The sequence below is a fragment of the Macrotis lagotis genome, chromosome 1 (assembly GCF_037893015.1).
Source record: "Macrotis lagotis isolate mMagLag1 chromosome 1, bilby.v1.9.chrom.fasta, whole genome shotgun sequence".
NCBI lineage: Eukaryota > Metazoa > Chordata > Mammalia > Peramelemorphia > Peramelidae > Macrotis > Macrotis lagotis.
The window spans coordinates 298804809-298827615 of NC_133658.1; the positions used below are offsets into that span (position 1 = coordinate 298804809).

At 40.2% G+C, this 22807-nt stretch overlaps 1 protein-coding gene across 1 annotated transcript; it reads right to left on the bottom strand.

Moving 5' to 3' along the window:
* CETP (cholesteryl ester transfer protein) lies at positions 1–22393 on the bottom strand. The gene is made up of 16 exons (XM_074211264.1): positions 21910–22393; positions 21339–21453; positions 20047–20181; positions 18800–18870; positions 18260–18347; positions 17322–17391; positions 16875–16935; positions 15508–15599; positions 14004–14183; positions 9870–9920; positions 6639–6806; positions 4152–4219; positions 3378–3420; positions 2175–2244; positions 1544–1629; positions 1–816 (listed from the first exon to the last, which is right to left on the bottom strand). The coding sequence occupies exons 1-16, from the start codon at positions 22064–22066 to the stop codon at positions 742–744; spliced, it is 1530 nt and encodes a 509-aa protein (XP_074067365.1). The 5' UTR covers positions 22067–22393; the 3' UTR covers positions 1–741.
* Positions 22394–22807: the final 414 nt, after the last annotated feature.

A 22807-nucleotide genomic window follows, 5' to 3' on the forward strand; every position in this document is an offset into this window, starting at 1 on the left:
TCATTTTATGTAATTTCCTCGTTTTATTGAGGTCTTCTGATGTAAACTCACAAGTCAAGGTCACACAACAAGTGTGTGGTAAAGATAGATAAGAGTCCTCATGCTTTAGGATTCTGCCACAGTCCTAATTTCAAACTGTTTGTAGGAAGTCCTCAATACATGGTGGTGGCCATCATGTGACCCCAACACTGAGGGAGGGAAGGTATAAGAAAATCTTACAATGAAGCAAATTTGTTTTATAGAAGTAAAAGGGTTTGAGGAAGTGTGAGGAAAACAGAAATCATTATGGATAAAGAATACAGGGAGGAGACTCTGAGGGAGGAGTCTGACTACTTCATGGCTTTTGTATAGAAACAGATACTTTCATCTTCCCCAGTCTTCCACTAAAGAGGTAGTGTGATTCCTGACTATGATATTATGACTGTTACCAGTAGGAGCTTGTGAGGGCTTTGTATTCTTTGTTTCAGTAGGGGTGGGAATTGGGAAGGGAGGTTAAAAAGACAGCAGGTGAGAGGGACCAGGCAATGAGAATACTAATGAGAATAATTAGAGTAATAACAGTTTTGTAGATTTATAAAGCAATCTAGATCCATGAGCTTATCCAGTCCTCCCAACAACCCTGTGAGTGACCACAGTAAAAGTGCTGATGATTATCTCCATTTGATAGGTGAGACAATTAAGGCAGCCTTCCCCAATTTCCCTTTGGTTCATTTGACCAGGCAGCCCCTCTCTGTTTCTCTTCTAGATGATAGTTTGGAGGAAATCCTCTAGCAGATGATGGGGGAATCCAAAGTCCATCTGGAGCACCAGGTAACCCTGAGGGGAGGAAAAAGGGAAGTAGGGAGTGGGGGATAGAAGGCATAAGATGAAAAATTTAGATCTGAAAGGGACCTCAGTCTTCATCATGTCCACCCCTCTCATTTTATAGATGAGAAAACTGAGGCTCAGAAACCTAAAGTGACTTGCCCAAGATGTTGTATCGGAGTGGGATTTGAATCTGGATACTCTGAACCCAGAGTTCTCTCAGCTTTTGCCCCTGCTTTCCTGTTAATCTCATACATACCTATACACACACACACACACACACACACACACACACACACACACACACACAAACACACAGAGGCTGGGGGCCTTTTAGGTCTCAGTAACACAAAGGTGAATGCAGGGCAGGGCAATGTTCCTTTAATAGTTTGAACAAATTCTCATGACACTCAGAGGAATCCTTCTTTCCTCTATTCCACTTGGGGAAAAAAAAAGTATAGCTTACTACACAGACTGCCTTGGAAATACTTAAGTATTACCTGGGACAGAGAGGTTTTGACAATCAGTAAGAGGATGAATAGAATTAGAAGCTAGAAGGAATCTTCAAGATCATCTGTGCCCATTCCCTTCTCTCCATCCCACCTCCATTTTACAGTTGAAGAGAGGCCTAAGGAACTTGGGTGTCCTACTTGAGGTCATTTGTGAAGTAAATCAGATCCCCTGGGCCTTTGGGAGTTAGGGAAGTAATGGAGACCTTGATTCCCATCTCTTTACTAACCTCTTTGGTGAGAATTTCAGGATTGATGATATCAAAAAGGTCCAGGCCTTTACTGTTTAATAGTGCTGTAAATGCTGGCTCAAGCCCTAGGAAGAGAATGGGGAGAAAGTCCAAGGGGTGGATCCTTGGGACCCTAGAATGTACAGCAATAGGACAGTAAAGTAATACTGGTCTCATTGTACAGATAGGAAAACATTTAGAAAGCTAAAGGAGCTCAGGCTAGGTGACACTATTCAGGAATGGGACATCCCCCTGAGGAATGACCTGGCCCAGAAAAAAACCCCTTCAGATCCCAAGGAGATATATGTCTCCCTCATCAGAGACTATTCCAGCACTGTCATAGGATCAAAAATCTGGAGCTAGAAGGAACCTCAGCATCCATCCAGGCCAACTACCTTATTTGTTTAGATGAGGAAATTGGAAAAAAGCCTAGGAAAGTTAAGTGATTTGACCAAGGTCACATATATAGTGAACATCAGGGTAATATTTGAGCCCAGGTTCTCTGATTACAGCCAGGGTTCCTTACATTATCCCAGGCAACTTAGAGACTCTAGACTTCTTTCTCAATCTTCTTGTTTGACCAAGTAGTGCAAATCCATTAACTCCTTCCAGCCCCCAAAAGGACACTTACGGGAGATGATCACAGGGATGCCCACCATGGTTGTAAGAGTCTTCAAGAAGCTCTGGATTGATTCTTGGTCCTGTCAAATGGAGAAATTACAAGTGAGAAAGCCCCAAGATAATTTGCATACATGGATATTCTAAATTTCTAAGGAAGGGAGAAGACCTGGTATTCATTCTTCTTCTTCAAAATTTCTCCTTGTACTGTTAGTTTATTAAATTGTCAAGGGTTTTGGTCAATTTTATTATCCACCTCACTCATTCTCTTCCCTCCCCACTTAGTTACTCCCCATATTATAAAAACAGCAGATACTTCTACACTGAGCAAAGTGCTTTGCCTAAATTATCTCATTTCATTTTCACAGAAGTGTTTACCACAGGTATTATTATGGCATGACTTGCCCAGGGTCAAACAAGGGCAAGGAATTTAAGGCTTCTTCTGGATAATTCCTTTCTAGTAGGATGAGTACTTTCTGTTCTGGTTGCCTTGAGTTGACTTATAAGGTCAGAGATGAAATTTGAACCCAGTTCTTCCTAACAAGGTCCAGCATATATTTTTTTGCAAGGCAAATGGGGTTAAGTGGCCTGCCCAAGGCCACACAGCTAGGTAATTATTAAGTGTCTGAGACCGGATTTGAACCCAGGTACTCCTGACTCCAAGGCACGTACTTTATCCACTACGCCACCTAGCCGCCCCTATCCACTATGCCACCTAGCCGCCCCCCAGCATATATTTTTTATTTTATTTTTTTTATTAAACCAGGCTGCCTCTTCTATGACACTTCTCTCCCTAATTTATACAGGTGTTTTATACTTTTCAAAGAATATTCAGAGTGATTCATTCTTTCATTTCATTCCCTTTGGTGGGAATTGATCCTCCCATCCCAGATGGATGAGGGAATGAATGAATGAATGAATGAATAATTGAATGAATGAACTGACTTTGCCCAAGACTAGAGAGCATGTTAAAATGGATCCAGGAGATAACTCACATATCCTGTTCAATTGCTATTATGCTAATTCATAGGTACTCCTCCCCACAAACATATATCATCATATCGATTATTTCATTAAAATCAGACACAAAACAAGGAAGGAGCTAATATTCTTTGGGCTCAATGCTTAGATTACTTCTCTAGGTCCTAGATATGAGAATACCTGCATAATGGGGTTAAGCACTTTCTTTTTCTATCTTCTTCCAGGATTAACTTACCAAAGATAATGTATCAAGAGAATGGAAAGTCTTGTGTTGAATCCTGTGGGAAAAAAAGAAGAGGGGAATGTTGACCTTCTATGACTTGCTGTTTTCCAGTTTGCCCCTCTGGGCCCTCTACACTCTGGCCCCATGCTAACAACCTCACCAGTCTGCTCCCTGTCTCCTCCAGAATACACTGTCCACTTCAGCCAGAATCAATATTATCCCTTCTACACAATATGCCTGCATACACTCATCTTAGTATCTTAGCATCTGGACTCTGTTCTCTTTCCACCATCCTCACATATCCCTTCCCTGAACTTTTACTGTCTGTACCCTTTAATGGGTACTTAGAACTTTCATTTTTGTATTAGTCATTTCATTGGCAAAGAAAACACCCAATTCTCTTAGCTAATTAGCAACTCTTGTAACCTTTAGTCTTTGAGAATTGCTTTGGGTTCTGGAAGGTCAAATGATTGGCTAATACTGCCAAATTTGTCTAAACAGGTATGGAAGCTAGGTCTTCTTGATTAGAGGCAGGCATTCTATTCATTATATCATACTGCTTGTGAGAAGACACACTCGAGTATTTTTTGTTTTCTTTTCTTGCAAGTTATATCTCAACTCTCTATACTCTTTAAGGAAAGGAAAGGAATGCATCTCCTCTTGTGTCCCAAGGAGCATCAGAAACAGGACTGGAAACACAGAAGGTTCTCAGTTTAAATGAATATGATTATTAAATTAAAAGGATCTCCTACACCATTACCCTCCCAAACCACTCCAGGGACCTACTGGAAATCAGAGAGGTCTAGAATCAGCTTCTTCTCTTCATAGGATGCTTGAATGACTGTCACAACCTCCTGGGGAGAAAAATTCAAAGACCCAGGTCCAGTCTGTGTCCATTTCCTACATTTGATGGCTAATTCTAGGTCCACAAGCAACATTTTGCCAAAGGTTTCCCTCATTATTCTTTGGCCTCTGGAAAGATCCTGGGGCTCTTTCAGAGTCAAGCACTGACCCTCTATCCACTTATCTGCCTTCATCTCACTTGGACAATAATCCTTATTTATCTTCTTGTCCTGAGCAGTTTCTGAGTTGTCCACTGTCTCAGGGGTGGGTCATAGGATTTTTAGAACCAAGGTACCTTAGATGACAATAGATGACTGACATTCACGTAGTGTTTTAATATTGTCAAATGTCATTAGCTCACTTGAACTTAACATCATTTAGTCTAAACCTTTTAAATTATGGATGAAGCTCAGAAATGGGGGAGTGACTTGACCCAGATCACTCAGGTATTATTTTTGTGATATGGATGCCTTTGACTGTCATGACTCTTTTCAGAATTTTTTTAACATATAGAATTACAAAAGAAATCAATTACTTTGAAATACAGTTATCAAAATATATTTTTCAAAGTTCATGGACCCCAAGTTAAAAACTCTACTAAAGAGATCAATTCAGAGAGAAGGATGTCCCAGGGATCCTGTGAATGCTTTTCCATATCCTTCATTTTATGAAACACTCTCCTCTTAAGTATACATATACATCCATATATGGTAATGGTAGATGCCTAGCAAATATTTGTGGCTTGATTATACCAGTCAGCTACATGAAAGATGTGTCCAACACAACCATTGTTGTACAAGCAAAAATACAGACTGAATCAGCTCAGGGGCAAGGAACTTAAGCTTTCTTCTGTATAATTCCTTTCTGGTAGGATGAGTACTTTCTGTTCTGGTTGCTTTGAGTTGACTCATAATTAATTGTTTGAAGATAGATAAGAAGATTATAGAACTAAGTGCTCTACAGTAAAGAATCATTAATATTGCTATTATGACTTTTAGGACTCTGGGTGGACCCTTGTAATGAATTTAAGAAAGGATAGGAACAAAAGTAGGATGGACAGACATAGATGGGTTATGATCTACATTATTGGGAGGGAACTCCCAAATCAAGTTGATCACAGATCTATTTTATTCAATTAATTCATTCACTAGACATTTATTAAGTGTCTACCATCTGCCAGGCACTGACAAAAAGAGAGACAAAAGCTCTCAAGGAGCTTGCAATCTAATGGGGGAGATAATATGCAAACAAATCTATATGAAAAATATAAATCAAGGTTGAGTATTTAAGTATAAAAAAGTGACTTTTATATAGTGCTTAAATTTTTCCAAAGGGCTGTACATAGGTAGCATATAGAACCACAGACCTAAAAGGGAAATCAATCCATCAAGAACAAGAGTGCATGCCAGATACAGGGAGATCTTAGGCATTCTAGCACACAAAGAATGAAAAGATGCCAACTTGAAAGGAACTGACTTTCTAATTGAGGACACAATATGAAGATGTAAATATATGAAGAACTGATCCCACTTCTGTCAGAGAAGTGAGGGACTTAAAATGCAAAATGAGACATGCATTTTTGGACATGACCAATGTAAGAATTTGATTGCATATGTGTCAGGAGGGTTTTCTTTTTCTCTTTTTTTTTATTGTTCAATTGGGGTCAGGGAGGGAAGAGGGAGGAAAAGAAAATAAATATGTGTAAAAATAAAAGGATGGATTTTGGGGGAATGCATATTTATGTGTGTGAGTATATACATATGTATTTTTTGTGTATGTATATATATATATATATACATATATATGTATATATATCCTAAATATAAAGTGAATAAATATAAATTAAGACTAGGTAGCTAAATATAAGTTTGGGAAAGGTAGTTATGTTACAAAGAAAGAAATAAGAAGGGAAAGGATTCAGTAACTCATTAGTAGTAGTGGAGCTAGGATTAGAAATTTGCTCTCTGGATTTCCTGTCTACTTGGATCAAAAGTCAAGGGAGAAAACTTTTGGCTTGGGCACATTTCATTAAAGCAGAGTCTTGGGGGCAGCTAAGTGGCACAGCATATAGAGCACCGACCCTGGAGTCAGGAGTACCTGAGTTCAAATTCAGCCTCAGACACTTAATAATTACCTAGCTGTGTGATCTTGGGCAAGCCACTTAACCCCATTTGCCTTAAATAAAAAAAATTTAAAAAAAATAAAGCAGAGTTTTGGCATCTAGGGCAACCTCAGAACCCATGCTACTTCTATAGGCAGAAGAAGAAGATGTGTGTGTGTGTGTGTGTGTGTGTGTGTGTGTGTGTGCTAATGGCACATGGGACAGGCTGAGTCAAGAACTGGAGAGGGAAGTCAAGGATGTTTGCAGCTCAAACTGTGTTTAAGACTATAATTTGGTGATATCTGGGCACCAGAATGTATCATACCAACCTCTTCAAAAGAGAATGCTACAGTAGGGGCCTGGTCTTGGCGGAGGAGTTGGATCTCCACACCTACAGAGGATTTCACTATAGTGCCCTCCAGCTTGCAGGTGATGATGGGGGCAGTCAGGCTTCGGACCACTACCTGAGAGTCACTGAAGGAGGAACTCTGAAAAATCTGCAAGAGACAGGAACCCCAGCCCCAGCCCCCATGCCAGAGATAGAGATCAGGAACCTGGTAGTTTTGGCTCTATCAGGACAGAGATAAGAACCTTTAGCAACCCCTAGCTGAACTCTCTATATAGAATGAAGTCTTTAATTCATACACTAGATTTTTGCTAATCTTGCACATGACATTCCATCATCCATTATTGTGCCTTTTCATGGCTATCTCTCATGTCTGGAAGACTCTTCTCACCCCCAAATCCTAGCTTCCTTGGCCTTCTTCAAGAATTAAATCAAATCTGGCCTTCTGAAGCAGCTAGATGGCACAGTGGATAGAGCACCGGCCCTGGAGTCAGGAGGACTTGAGTTCAAATCCAGCCTCAGACACTTAATAATAACTTGCTGTGTGGCCTTGGGCAAGCCACTTAACTCCGTTTGCCTTGCAAAAACCTAAAAAAAATCTGGCCTTCTGCAAGACTTTCATGGCATCCTTCCTATCTCATCAGTCCTTATTCCTCAGTCTTGAACAGGATTATTATTTCCCATTTATAATCTAAATACCTTGTACTTAGAAGTTGTTGACATATAGTATATATTATGTACATATATAGATAATGATCATTATTAGAGTTAACATTTATATACCACATACTTTGCATTAGACACTATGCTAAACATTTTACAAATTGTATTTCATTTTTTCTTTACAACAACCCTGAAAGCTAAGTCCTGTTATTATCCCCTTTTTATGGAAGGAGAGATTGAGGCAACAGAGATAAAGTGACTTGCCAGAATTCCATAGCTAGTAAGTGTGTGAGGCTATATTTACGTGTTATCTTTCCCAGTAGAATAGGAATTCCTTAGGGAGCCACAGACTGTATGTTTCCCTTGATTTGTGCCTTCAGCACACAGCACAGTGGAAGGGAACATAGTAAGCCCTTCATAAATACTTTTTGACTAACATACACTGACTTCTAGAGAACCTGCTGAGGAGGAAATTATCCTTCACCAAGGACTAGAACTTCTTGACAGTCCTGCCTCGATGATACCTCTGATCTCATCAGTATTCAGAGGACTTACAGAGCCACAGCTGGATAGCCTGGGACTCAATGGGACCAGAAATCATGGTATAGGCAATCAATTCTCAACCTGCCCATCCTGGAAGGGGTTGCTAAGCTATCCATTCCCTCACCACACTGAGTGAGAACAGGGAAGCATATTCCCTACCCTGGAACATGTCTCTGGAGGGTACAAGATCCCAGAATGATCTTATTCTTGAGAAGAATGTACTAAGAGGTTCCTGAAATAAAATGAGTTTCAGAAAAATATATCTTTTCCTTCAAAAAAACCAGAGCCCTGAAGAGTCTTTTTCCCCTGGTTGGAAAGTAATCAAGATGACAAAACCCTTGTCCACCAACTAGTTGTTTATAACTAGCCCAGGAGGTGGCTTTACCTTCTGTTTGAGGTTGCATCCAATCTGAATTAGGAGCATCACTTTATCTATCCATATTCCCACCTATTCCTTATACTAACACTGATCTGCTAAGGACCTGTTATCTACCTTCTTTCCTTCCCTGTTTAGAAGGAAACCACATGATAGAAATATGTCTCACCCAAATGTTATGGTTTGAAGCACTTCTCCACCCCCACCCCCCACACCTTAGTTATAGCTTTGATGGCAGTCAGAAAATAATGATGATTTTGGCCTATATACTTTAGGTTTGAAATTTATTTTATATGCATTATTTCTTTTGAGGCAACTAATGAGTCTAAAGGGGATAAGACTCAAGATTTGGGCCTCATCAGTCCTGGTCTCTGACTCACTGGTTTAATCATGTAATGATCATGACATGGCCAATGTAGGAATTTATTTTACTTAACTATGAACATTTGTTACAAATGTCTTTTTTTCACGTCCTTTTAATTTTTCTGCCAATGAAGAAAGCAGGTGGTTAGGAGAGAAAATAGATTTTTAATTGAAAAAATGAATTAAAAATATGTATTATTTAAAAAAAAATTTGACAGCCATGGATTCTGAATCCTTGAAGACCCTTGGTCCCAGGGGAAATTGTTTTCAAATAACTCTATTGGATTGGGTTCCAAAGAAAATGTGGGTGTTCTTGGCAAGATTTGACCTAGGAAAGACAGTTAGCTAATTAGCTTCCTGCCTGCCTCTGCACAACCTGTTCAATACTGCAGACACCCACCAAGAACAATAGTACTGCTAATTCTCAATTGGAGGCAGCTAGATAATGCAGTAGATAAAACATGGGACTCAGAGAGAGGAAGGTTAAATCTGAGAAATCTTGGGCAAGTCATTTAACCTTTTATGCCTCAGTTTTATCATCTGCATAAGTAACAGATGAAAGAAATGACAAACTTCAGTATTTTTATCAAGAAAATCCCCAAAATGGGACAATTTAACAACAACAATAAATTCTCAATTATCCACAGTTGGATTATCTACTTTATGAATTCTGTTTTTGCCAATACTGACCCTCTCCCTCACCCCCAAGTAGATTATTTAATTCTCTAGCCCTCATTAGTGGGTTTATAAGTAACTTCAGTTGACCAGAATTACACAGGTATATCAATAGCCAAAGAAAAATTCCTCATGTAACTAAAACTAAATAGAAATGGCTAGGATTGTGCATAATTTGGAATTATCTGCATTTCCCAGAACCTTATTAACACTGTGTCCAAATGCTGAAAAAAAAAATGCTCATTCACTGACTGGATTGATTGCTCTAGAAATTTGGAGGGGGAGGGGGTTAAAGGGTCATCAACCCAAAGTAATTGCACCTGACTTTGAAAGATGGTAAGTAATCCAGAGTCATACAATTTTAGAGGACCCAGCCCTTAGGGAAGGGTCTGAGGCTGTAGGATACTCTATATCCCCTAGGAATAGATTTTCCCCACCTAGGCCCACCCAACCCCACCCAACTATGAGGATCAGGGAATAAAGGAAATTCCTATGGCTGGTCCTGGATTGGGATGTATCACATGATCTGAAAGATCTCCATCTCCCTCCTCCCCCAATTGGTCCAAAGCACAGCCCATTAAATAGTGAAGTTACCTCCTGCAAGATATCTTGGGTAGTATCCAGGCCCTTGCTCTCCAGCAGTGCCTACAAAATAGATCAGAATGTGGTTGAGAGGGAATGGCATGGGGAGGAAGTCAGCATAATGGAAAAAGGATTTGTAAGGATTTTCTCTAGTCCTCACTTTCTTCATATGAAAAATGAACGATTTTACTAGACAAGACCTTTAAGATTCCTTCCAGTTCTGACATTCTATAAAACTGAGAGGTTATGGGAACCATCTCCCATGCAAATCGACCTCCTCTTTCAATCCAGATTCCAGCTGACAAATTTAAGCAGACCAAATTTAGAAGCTTTTAAGCAGGAATAATTTGAGCATGATATGGGAAGCGGGGTGGGGGGAACTCAATAGCATCTGCTTCAGAACATATGCATTATTTCCCTTCCTTTGTTTGGTCTTCTTGCTGAGTCTCAGAAGTGACATTTGATTTCCCATCTCCATGTCTTTGCTAGGAAGGCATTCTTTCCTGACTTTTGCTTCTTAGAGTTTCTAACTTGTTTCAAAATTTAGCAAAAGTCTACTCCCATATAAAATCTTTCCTGATCCCCTCAGTTCTTAGTACATCACCCCAAATTGTCTTGTATTTATTTTATATATTTATATGCCTTTGTACACACTATTTTCTTCAGTAGAATGTAAACATTTTTCTAAATTTACAGTTTCCCCCAATGGTATATAAACTCCTTGAGGGCAAGGCCTTTCATTTTTGCCTTCATACTCCCAGGGCCTAGCACTATAGCAAAGCATTACTAATTGCTTGTTTCTTGATTTATTTGGAGTCAGAAGTCTGAATCCTACATTTTGACAATTACACCTTTGTGACTTTGGGGAAGATACCTCATCTCTCTGGGCCTCAGTTTCTTCAACTGTAAAATCAAAGGTTTATTTCAACTCCAAAACCTTCTAATACCTGGAGTCTGAGTCCTATTACTAATGTATGCATGTAATCTTTCAAAAAGCTCTTATTAAGTGCCTTGTATTTACCAGATGTGCTAAGTCCTGGGGATACAAAGACCATACAAAGAGAATAAACACAAAATAAATATTGAAAGACTTCTTGGGGAGAAGGGTGCTAGCAACTTGGAGGATCAAGAAAAACTTTGTGTAAGAAGAGGACTTTGAGCTGAATTTTGAAGGAAGGTAGATTTTCTGGTATAGTGGTAAGAAAAGATTGCATTGCAGTAATAAGGGACAATCTGTGCAAAGATATGGAGATAGGAATTTTAATTTTCAGCTTGAGTTACTTAAATGGTACACCCAAAAGGAGATGGCCAGTGGATAAAGTTGGTGATATGAGAATAAAGTTCAGGAGAGGAACTGGGGCTGGTGACCTGCAGGCCTGGATATGGAAGTAGACTGCATGGAGAAGAGAGCTGGACTAGGGGGAGCAAATGAGATTCCCTCAAGAGTGTGTAGAGAAAGAAGAGAAGGCTCAGGATATAACACTAGAATACAGTCATCTGTGGGGAGAGGATGAAAAAGATGATGATTGGCAAAGGAGTCTGAAAAAGAGCTGCCAGACAGGTAGAGACAGAGAGGACTGTTTTATGAAAACCATGGGAGAAGAGTGTGTCTAGGAAGAGAAGATAGTCAATATTAAATGTGGCTATTGAATCAACAATTAATAGATCTTTGGTAAACTTGGAGAGAATGGTTTCAACTGAGTGATGAGGAGGGAAGCCAGATTGCAAGGGGTTCAGAAGTGAGTGGGAGGTGTGAGAAAGTGGAGTCAATGACTGTAGGAAGTTTTGTCTAAAAGTTTAGATGTAAAAGAGAAAAGAAATGTAGGATGGCAGCTTGAGATATAAAGGGGGTTTTGTGAGGTCAGGGAAACATCTTTATAAGCAAAAGGGAAGGAGGCAGTAGACAAAGATGGACTTAAAATTAGGGACAGAGAGGAAATCATAGGAAGAGGAAAACTCCTGACAGACACAGGGATCAAGGGCACAACTAGAGGGGTTGAATTGGCAAGGAGAAGGGCCACCTCTTCAACCTGAGGCTGGAGCACATGGGAATTAAATGATGAGGGGATAATGTAGACATAGATTGGAACTTAGAGGTGGGGGAAAAGTAAGAGGTCATAGTACATGGTCTCATTTTTTTTAGTGAAATATAGGAGTGCTATTAGTGATTAATTCATCCTTCTCTAAGCTTTGAACTTACAAAATGCATTCTTCACAATGACCCTGTGAGGTACTGGAAATGTGACCAACATTTTCAAGGCAAGTTAATGCAGATACAGAGAAGTGAAGAGACTTGTTCAAGGTATTCAAACTATTTAAGTGTCAGAGTCAGGATTTGAACATCAGATCTCTTCTAACTCTAGATCCAGTGCTCTTTCTACAATATTATGTTTCCTAGGAGTAGAAAGAATCCTGCCTTTCTAAGAATTCCCTATTCAGCAGCAAGGGTTATCTAGCCTTTGTTTGAAGATCTAAGAGAGGAAATACACCATCTCCAGGCACAGTTCATTCTGCTTCAGGACTGCTAAAAGCATGCCTTGTCCTAAGCCTTCTTTTGTCCAGATTATATTTCCTTCTCATTCCTTCAATCAATCCATATATGGTCTTTCATCATCCCCATTGCCCTCTTCTGGACCCTTTCCAGTCCAGACCTATCCCAAAACTGACCAAAGTATTCAAGATGTGGTCAACCAATGCAGTAAATTGCAGTGGAGTAAATAGAGGGTTGGATCTGGGGTCAAGAGGTCCTAAATCCAAATCTGGCCCTAGATACTTACTAGCTGAGGACCCTGGGCAAGTCACTTAATCTCTGTCTGCCTCAGTTTCTTCATCTGAAAAATGGGATAATACTAATACCTACCTATTAGAGTTGTTGTGAGGAAAAATGATTAAGTAATTATAAATGCTAGCTGCTATTGCTGCTGATGCTACTCTTCCTCCTATCTACTATAAATATTACTCTCTTTATGAAGCCCAGGATTGCATTGGTTTCTTAAATTATATATATATATCTATATCTATATAGATATAGATATATAGATATACACACACACATTCACTTTTTGACTGCTAAATCATATTGTCAATTCTTATCGAACTTCCACTCTACCAAAACTTCCAGATCATTTTTCAGACAAACTGCTCTCTAGTCATGCCTCATCTATTTGAAAATTGTTTTTGAATCCAAGTATAAGACTATATTTGTCTTTGCTAAATTTCATCTTCTTATGTTCTACGCTATCAAGATTATTTTAAATCTTGACTCTGTCATCCTATAAATTGAAATTATATCTCTCAGCTTTATCTCTGTGGCAAATTTGGGTGTCCTTCCATCTATGGTTTTATTTAAATCATTGGTTTAAATGTTCAACAATGCAGGACCAAACTCAAGTACATGTACCTTCAGTGTAGCTCTTTTAAAAGCTATTCTGAGGGGGCGGCTAGGTGGTGGCTAGGTGGCGCAGTGGATAAAGCACCAGCCCTGGAGTCTGGAGTCCCTGGGTTCAAATCCGGTTTCAGACACTTAATAATTACCTAGCTGTGTGACATCAGGCAAGCCACTTAACCCCATTTGCCTTGCAAAAACCTAAAAAAAATAAAAGCTATTCTGAGGGTGTTACCTCAAATCAGAGGGTGATCATTTTATATCAGAGAGTTTAGGAATAAGGGAAAAGGATTGACCCTATGATTTCATTGGACAATTGCTGGGAAGGAAAAATTCCTCTACCAAAGCAGGTCAACACCTTTCCAATTCATAAAAACTTGCCTAGAACCCTAAGAGATTAGGTAGCTTACCTAAGCAAGAAGGTCATCCTGGCTCTAAGGGTTAATTCTCTAATTATTATGCAACACTGGTTTTCAGGATCTCACTACATGTGATTATTAATCCTTAAGGAAATTTTGTTTGATCTAGATTTTTAACTGAATGGCCAGTTATTGGGATTGTTGTGGAGGAGATTTATGTTAGCTGGTCTAGGTGATTCTGAGGTTCCCTTCCCTACCCTGAGATTCTGTGATTCTAGAATAAGATATTATTCTACTTGAAGTAAGTTAGAATGACAGCAAATTTTTCCAGTTATCTCTCTCAACTCAGTCATAGATGGATATTACAATTCCCCCCAGATATAGAAATCCATCTCTTCTGACCTTGAACTCCTCTCCTGTCAGAATCAACATTAGTTTCTTGTCCTGGAAGGCAGCCTTAGCTAGGGAGCTCAAAACTTTATCAGAAAACCAAAAGTACAGCATGCGAGAATCCCCTAGGAGGTTTGAGTTGTAAGTGGAGTCTTGAAAGCCTGAAGATTGGTTCTTGTAGGTCAGGAAACCCTAAAGGAAAAAAAAATCAGAGGAAGGTGAAAGAAATCCAAAACTGTTTGTCAACTTGCCTGGTAGATTCACCAGTCTTCATATTAATTATAGACAATATTAATTCACCTTGCCCTACAGCATGTCACTGAGGCCCCTCTGTACTTTGATATCAATTGTTTCACATACAAAGGCCAGAGACTGCTTTTAATATCAGCAGCATGAAAAAATGTAGATTGAGAAGACCATGATTCAAGCCTACAGCTATTTACTACCCTGCAACTTTGGGTAGTAAGCTGCTTTATCTTTCTGGTCCTCAGTTTTGTCATCCGTAAAATAGACAATGGACAAGATGACCCTTGTCCTTCTAGCACTAAATCTATGATCCTGTGATTAACCCAGAGAAATCAGAGAAAATTAGAAAGGGCAGTCTATTGTGTTGTTCAAATCTTATATATATTCAGATCAAAACCAAATATTATCTTCCAAGAAGATACCTGTATGATCAGAATCAGAATCACAGAATTCTAGAGCCGGAAGGTACCTTATTACTTATCTTGTCCATCTCATAATTCAAAAAGAATCCTTTCTACAGCATACTCATTAAACAGTCTCTGCTTAAGACTTTCAATGAGGTTCTTCCTTACCACTTCCTGAGTCATTCTTTTCCATACTGGGAAAACTCTCATTGTTAGGGTGCTTTTACTCACCATCAACCTAAATTTGTTCCTTTGTTAGCTTCTCCTCATTGCTTCTGGATTATCCCATGTCAGAGCTTCTCCCCTGCTAGCATGACTAGTCAGTTGATTCAACTTGACTTGCAGATGAAGGAGTTCAACCTCCTCCCTAACTCAGTGATGATGGTAAGGAAACAAATAGGGCAGGAGCTACCATAAGACTTGGGTCATTTATTCCCAAGAAAAATCTTCTTGACCTCTAAAAGACATTGGAAAAGAGCCCTTACAGAGAGTAAAGAAAGTATGGTCTTTTGCTACAAGTTTAGGTCCCATGGGAAGGGAGCTAAATGTGGATCATAGAATTTAACATTGGAAAGCACCTTAGAAAAAGTCTTTCCAGCTCTCTTATTTTATAAATGAGGATAGAGAAATGAAATTAATTGCCCAAGATCTCATACATAGTAAATCGCAGCAATAGGCTGGAAAACAGGTTGTCTGATTTCCATTAAATCTAATTCTCTCCCTCCCTGGTTGTTATTGGCTTAAGAGATAGGAGTTCAGAATGATGAATAAGGGGAGTGAAGGTAGAATAAAGAATTCAGGTTGATCCTAGGTCCAGCACCTCCTGGAAGCCCCCTCTATGCATGGCTTCCCTGATGCATTCAAACCTTGTGATGTGACTCCAGGTAGTTGTCTTTGATTACTGGGTATCTGGTCAGGGAGATGTCCACTCCAATGTCTCCATCTGTGAGGAAGTTAGCTGAAAGGAGGAAAATCAGGAGCCAGTTTAGGAATTTTAAATGCCCCCTTTGGCATTTTCTTCTCTCCCTCAACTGTCTTTCCCCGCCTCTCCCCCCACCCCTTGCCATTACATATACATGCATGGGAGGGAACAGGATTATAGGATATAGAGAACTTGTCTCAAGATACCAAGATTCTATTTTCACTTCAATTCTGATTTAGGGAGGGAAATGCCCCCATTTCTCTGGACTCAGATATCACCTTCATTCATTCCCCTTCTTCTTGCCCCCACAAAATGGATCCAGTTCAGGACCTGTTTCTCTCCATAGGCAAAGGAGCATTTGATTAGAGGGGGAATAAAATTTACATTGTCTGTTCTTTCCACAGTGTTTAAGGAGGTTGTCGGCCATGACCAAGGTGGATTTTTCCTCTCTTTTTTTAATTAGTTCTTTTTTGCAAGGCAGTGGGGTTAAATGACTTGCCTAAGATCACACAACTAGGTAATTATTAAGTGTCTATTAAGAGTCCTGATTTGAACTCAGGTCCTCCTGACTCCAGGTTCGGTACTCTATCCACTGTACCACCCAGCTGCTCCTGATTTTTCCTCTTTTAAAGTCTCCTTCCTAATGTCCTAGTCCTTGTCTAAGGTACTACCATTCTTCCAGTTTGCTCAGGCTTAGAACCTCAAGGTCATGTTGCATTCTCCCCTCTCTTCACATCTCTGTATCTTGTTAAAGGTCAGACATGGCAAACCCTAAATTAGATTTGAGTGAGGGGTTACTGTCTCACTTTCTCTTCCAGAACCATCTGAGTCCAGTGGCCAGATAGGAATCAGAATGACTGAAGATGGTCTTGGATGTGAGTCAGTCAAGGTGAAGTGACTTGCCAGAGAATAAGTATTAGTAGTAGTACTACCAATAGTAGTTGGGGTAGTAATCAGCAGTGTAGCAGCAGGAGCAGCTACTAGTAGCATCTATTACTAGTTCAGAGGGCCAGTCACTTAGAGCCTTCAGATAACACTCAGAAGGTAGAGACACCATTATTTGACCACTAGTTGGGCTACCTGGCACAAATCCCTGTCATACTCCATTGAAGTCCTTCTGCCAAGTTGATACAGATTAATTGAATCTTCTTTCTATCCAGCCATTCAGATGGATTCAAATCCATTAAGCTGCACTATAGCTTAACAAATATCTTTCCAAATACAAATCCTATGATTAATTATTTGTGAAGGATGGAGATGCAAGTGGTCAGGGGAAAACAGAAGGAAGGTTTAAAAGAAGCCATATTTTACCTGCTTTGTCCTGGACAAAATTAGCCATGATGTTGGCAAGAACACTGATTTCCTTACACACCTGAGGAATGAAAAATAAGAGGAGAATTGGAGATGTAGGGGTGCAGACTGGAGAAAGGGTAACTTTTAAATACCTGATGACATTATATCTAACTGAAACTTCCCTCCCTTCCAGTTTTCAGTCCCATCAAGTATCTTCATTATCCATCAATGAAACAAGTGGACCCATGAAATAAACAAGAGAAATCAGCTATATTTCTTCAGAAATATCTATATTCGGGAGTGTTGGAGAACCTGCTTTGTGGACCTTTTTCACAGTGAAGGCATATCACTGACCTCAATCACCTAACACTGTACCATGGTCCAGTCTCTAGGGACAGAGTCTTGTCAGTTCAGAGGAGAACATTCTAGTGAAGGATCATCTTGTCTCTAAAGAAAACTCCTTACCTGCCCTTTCAGGATCAGCTTCAGGGTGAAAGAGATGAAGTCTGTAAACAGCTGTTCAATCCAGCCAGGACTGTTGCAGGTAGAAAAACATCTGATTTTAGTTCATTCATGGTAGGAGGAAAATTCTTTATTTATACCTTGAGTCATAACTCAAGTAGGGTTGAGTAGGCCATGAGAGAAGGTAATAGAATGAGGTGAGAAGAGTAGCCAGGAATGTGTGTCTTCTTCAGAGAACTAGGTTTACATGATGGCAAATAGATGAAAGAGAATGGGATGAAAGACAAAGGGAAGTTTGCTATCAATGGAACAGATGTTCCAGAGGGCACAATGGAAAAGGAAGGCAGAGCAGCACAGGGGCTCCAGAGATGGTGAACTGAGGGGAAGGGGCATGAAGGAACAAGGAATGATAGCAGAAAAGGGGATTTTTTTTTTAGCCTATAACTCTCATCAAATGGATATGGAAAAAAAAAAGGCACAAGCCCTTTGTAGACCTTCATAAGTCTTCCACTGGCTACAAGCCCTATATAAGATCATAGATTCAGAGCTGGAAAGACCATTAGGACTATTCTGTCCAGCTTCCTCATTTTACAAATGAGAAAACAGTTTCAGAGAGGTGATGACTTACCCAAGGTCCTACAGGGAATATGAGACAGAACCTTTGACTCCAAAGCCAGTGTTCCTTCCACTTTAATACTTTGGGTCCCTTATCCTATGCAATCATGTAATGACAGGTAATATATGATCTTAACATGAGACCACAACTGTATGCAGATACAAATGTCTATATATATTCTATGTAGATACATGTAACTATACACATATACACAATTGTGAACTCATGTAGACCCAAGTATACATGGATCACACACACACCTATATGTATAAATATATGTATATATATATATATACATACATACACATAAGCTGCTATTACTTACTGTTTTTCTCCTTGAAGACGTAGGAGCAGCTTGTGGAAAGACAAGTAGCAGTCCGAGGTGTCAGCCTGTACACGCTCAGCTTCACAAGCTGCTCTCCAAAAATAAGCCCCAATTATAAGCAGCCTAAGCCAGCAGGGGGAGCAAATTCACCACCTAGGCCATGGCAGAGCACCAACTGGTCAATGGGTTTGGGGCAAATTGGGCATGGCCCACATGCCCTGTGCCTTGGGATGGGAGAAAGGGCCCACTGTGACTACAAAGGAAGAAAACTGAACCTTCATATGACTATTCTATATGTTTCTGATTTGAGTCACAAGAATACTGGAATCAAGGAAGATCTCATTCCCCCCATGATGAAAAAGGAAACTAAAGCCTTAAAGTGAAATGAAAGGCTCACAGTCACTTAACTAGCAAGTGATACAGCTGAGGACACAAGCCCAGAGTCCCAACTCTCAAGTCACCCCAAAGTAGCTGATTCAGAGTCCTGGGTCATAGGGTAGGTACAGGGCCCCAAATTAGAAGGCATGGCTGGGTACTTACTCAGTCGAGCATTGATCTGGAGATCAAGTGAAGCAGCAATTTCAAAGTCAACAGACCGATGAACTTCAAATCTAACAAGGAAGATTAATATGGAAAGTTTAGACATTAAAATATATTTTTGTGGCTCCATGGAAACAAAAGACCCAGCCCTTCTCTACCTAAGCAATTCAGGGGCTGCACTGCAACAAACTAATACATTCCTGGCAGGAGAAATTCAGTATAACGAACTCTAAGTCTTCATGAGTTCCTATTAAAAACAGGATATATGATATGGGGCCCCAGAAGTGGGAGACCTGCCAAATTTGTAAAACTTAGCAAATTAACTGGGTCTAGCTTCAGGAATCCCAGAGCTAATCAATCAGAGATCACATTAGGTCCTTGCAGAGGTGTAAGCATAGAGCATCTAGAGTTTTGTCCTAAGGATACCAACATTTAACTGGTATAGGACACTTCCTCCTTAAAACAGAATAGGGAAGAAGTAAATGCACCACACACAGACACACACACACACACACACACACACACACACACACACACACTCAGAGATCTGAATCCTACAGATATAACCTCTGGACCTAGCTAGAGCATATTAGCATATTGCCTTCATATTACCTGGTTTGGGAACCATACTACACAAAACCCCCGGAAGCAATGGCAAAGGCAGTATGCCCTCGTCTTGGAATGCTCCAAGGATTCTGTTACCCCTCTTCTTTGAATTTATACCAAGTTCTGAAATTCCCATATGTAGCCAGGAATCTTTTCCCCAAATCCTTTAAGACTAAATTTTCAAGGAAAAGAATTTATTTCCATCTATCTCCTTGTTGTGCTTCTGGGATTTGATATAAAGAATTGTTATAAAATGAAGAATACCTCCTGAGGAGCTTTAAACAATATCTGTGAAAACTGGGGATCCAAAAAGGAAAAAAAATGTGCAACTGATGGCTTGGCTAGAAAAGCTCTATTATGAGGTATGAGTGTATGTGGGATTATGGAACTACTAGTTGTCAGAGAAAGAGGTACCTTAGAGAGAATCTAGACCAAAACCCCAATTTGCTGATGAAAATACTGAGGTCTATAGGAGAAAAATGCCTTGCTCAACCTCCTGCAGCAAGTTGGAACTCAATCAATAAATATTTATTAAGCATCTTCCATGTGTCAGACACAATGCTATTTGCTGAGGTTATAAAATGACAGTCCCTCTCCTCAAGAAGCTATGTCTTCAAGAAAGCATGTGAAAGGACACTTACAGCCATCCTCCATTGTAGTCATACTGAAGGGTCCCTTTGAAGATCATAGACACATTCTGAATTGCAATGTCTATGCTCTTATCTTTCTTCAGTTCTGCTTGGCTATTGAAGATGGACAGGTTGCTGATCTGAATGCTGGGAAAAAGAACAAAGATCAGAGATCAGATCAAGTGTGGGGGGGTGACAGTGGAGTACAGTCTGGGGCAGAAACAACAAAAAAGGCATCTCCAGTCCCCATTACTCAATCAAATCAAGCACAGAATACTGGTTCTAGAAAGGGCTTGAGAATAGAAAAATATAGCACTCAGAACTACAATTTCATTTGTATTAGGAACTTCTCTTAACTGGAAATTGGAGGAAAAAATTTCCTCCAATGCAGGTCATATATAGTCTTCAAGACTTTATTTGCCCATGGATTTACTCATTCAACAAAGATGAATCATAGGGAGAACTTGAACCCAGGTCTTCTTAGATGTGAGACTGGTTCTTGATCCAAGAAGCCACCCTTAGAACATATTATATCAGAGGGAAAAGAGATCTCCAAGATCCTCTCTAACCCAATTCTCCCATTTTTAGAATTAGGAAATGAACTCACAGAGGGACTAAGGTCAAAACATCAAACATCTATATGTGGATATATGAGTATCGAGAGGTGTTTAGTATTAATTCTTTCCAGACTGGACCTCTAATTTCATTGGGATAGGGGACACACCATGAGGAAATTGTCTTCTCTAATGTAGATAGTCAATTATTCTATCATTTCATTTTAGACAACAAGAGCTTAACTTAGCCAGAATCACTCAGTCAGGGACCTGAACTTAGCTCTTTCTGCTTCTAAGACCAGCTCTCCATTCGCTGTGGTTTACTGCCTTTCATAAATTAATATACTTTGTCTAATTAAACTATGAGGCGAATGTAACAATTCACAGTGAATGTACTTATGCTTCATTCTTTTTTTTTTTTCATAAAAATGACATGTGTCTTATGTAGTGCTACAAAATGTTTCACTTGTTTTCAGAGCTCTGACTTCATACAAGGGGGAAGTATTTCTTCATTAGAGTATAACAGCCCACATACAGACATACAGACAGGATGGTGTCTTTTTTTCTGGTGCGGTAAGAGCAGGAAGATAATGGGTCAGAAAAACTAGGTTCTAGTATGGCTGTAACTCTGACTGTGATTTTGAGCACGGGACTCCTAAGACCATCTTGGCCCTGAATGTATATGATAAGAATGGAAAATGGTACAGAAAGCAAAGAATGAACTGGTTTTCACCAGCTCCCTAGACTCACTTGTATAGGCCATAGTTGACTTTGCCCAGGAACAATATGACTCTCTCTCCTTTGATGTCGGGATATGTGGCACGCTGGAATGCCTTTTGAATCACTTTTGCAGTTTCTTGGTTCACTAGAAGCAGGAGTAAATGTGACTATAAGTGAGCATACATTTGACTCAAAGCATCCAACAGAGACGCAATGAAGGCCAGGTGGGGATAGTCGAGTTGAAATTAAATAGCCAAGTATGCTAATGGAGAGTTACTGTGGTTTAATTTGGGGTCCACCTCCAAACCTGAAGAGGACTGAAACTTTTAAGACCCATCACCACCCTTCATTCTCTTTGGATGGCTTAACCCATGCATAAAACCCATCTTTGAAATGGGATCACATATTAGAAGTCAATTGAAGAAAAAAAAAGAAAAGATAAGAAAAGAAAAGAAAAGAAAAAAGAAGTCACTTGGCTGAGAAGAGCAAGAAAAGCCAGCATGTCCCTCCTGGGAAGGCTGCCGCCCCAAGATTCAGCTCAGATCCCAACTCTGAAGGGCACCTCTTCTTCCCCAGGGAGGGACCCATGAATGAAACTTACACACCAAGATGGCTGGTCTGGTGATCCTACATACGATGCCAGTCTGGGAGGAAGATGAGTGACTTTTACAGGCCTCAGTAATGCCCAGCAGGGCCAGTGGGAGAACAACAGCCACCAGCATGGTCCTTTGGGCCCAGGGGAGACAGTGGTTGGTCATCCAGAGCCTCCAGTGACTCTTATACTTCAGAAGCAGGGAGACAGGACTGACGTGACTTCCCCCCCTTCCTATGAGGCAGGGTGTATGTGGGAGCAGTACTGGCTTCCTTAATAGCTGGGCTACTTCCGAAAAAGGTCATTATCCCCTAGAGAATGGCAGCCCCTCATCCTGCTAACTACAAAGCACAAATTCTGATAAGGCTCCCACAGTGGGCTTGTTATGGGATAAATTCCCAGAGGCAGAAAGAAAAATACTCAACCACCAAGCTAGGGTAGAGGTCAGGGACTAAGGGCTACTACAAATCCTATCTATCCTCCCCCTAGCAACCTCAATTGCTAAAGAAATACCACCAAGGCCACTCTCGGGGGACAGGACAATCTATTGGAGAGAGTAGGAACCTGGGTGGAACATCTCAGAATTGGCTGGCCTGATATCTAATCACTTCCCCCTTCCCCTCATTGTTCTCAATGCCCTTTTATCCCTGGGACAGGAACATTCCTATCCTCTTTTTAGTTCTATTATTCCCTCAGTCTTCCTTATCAGCCCCTGGAGATTATTTCTTCCTTTCTGATGTGATCTGGTCTCAGATTTCCTCAGTTCTACCCTCTTGTGGGGAAGAATGTCTTATAATAATGTCTCCAATAGATTGTCCTGTTCCTGAGAGTAGCCTTGGTGGTATTTCTTTACAGCAATTGAGGTTGCCCAGGGGTGGAGGTAGGGGTGGGGGGAGGATATATAGGA

What these genes read in the sequence shown, in the direction of transcription:
- CETP (XM_074211264.1), bottom strand. Translation starts at nt 22,066, where the DNA reads ATGACCAACCACTGTCTCCCCTGGGCCCAAAGGACCATGCTGGTGGCT. An exon ending in TTTTGTCCAGGACAAAGCAG is followed by an intron (nt 15,600 to 16,874) that starts GTAAAATATGGC and finishes TCCTCCTTTCAG; the next exon opens with CTAACTTCCTCACAGATGGA. An exon ending in CTAGACCTCTCTGATTTCCA is followed by an intron (nt 3,421 to 4,151) that starts GTAGGTCCCTGG and finishes TTTTTCCCACAG; the next exon opens with GATTCAACACAAGACTTTCC.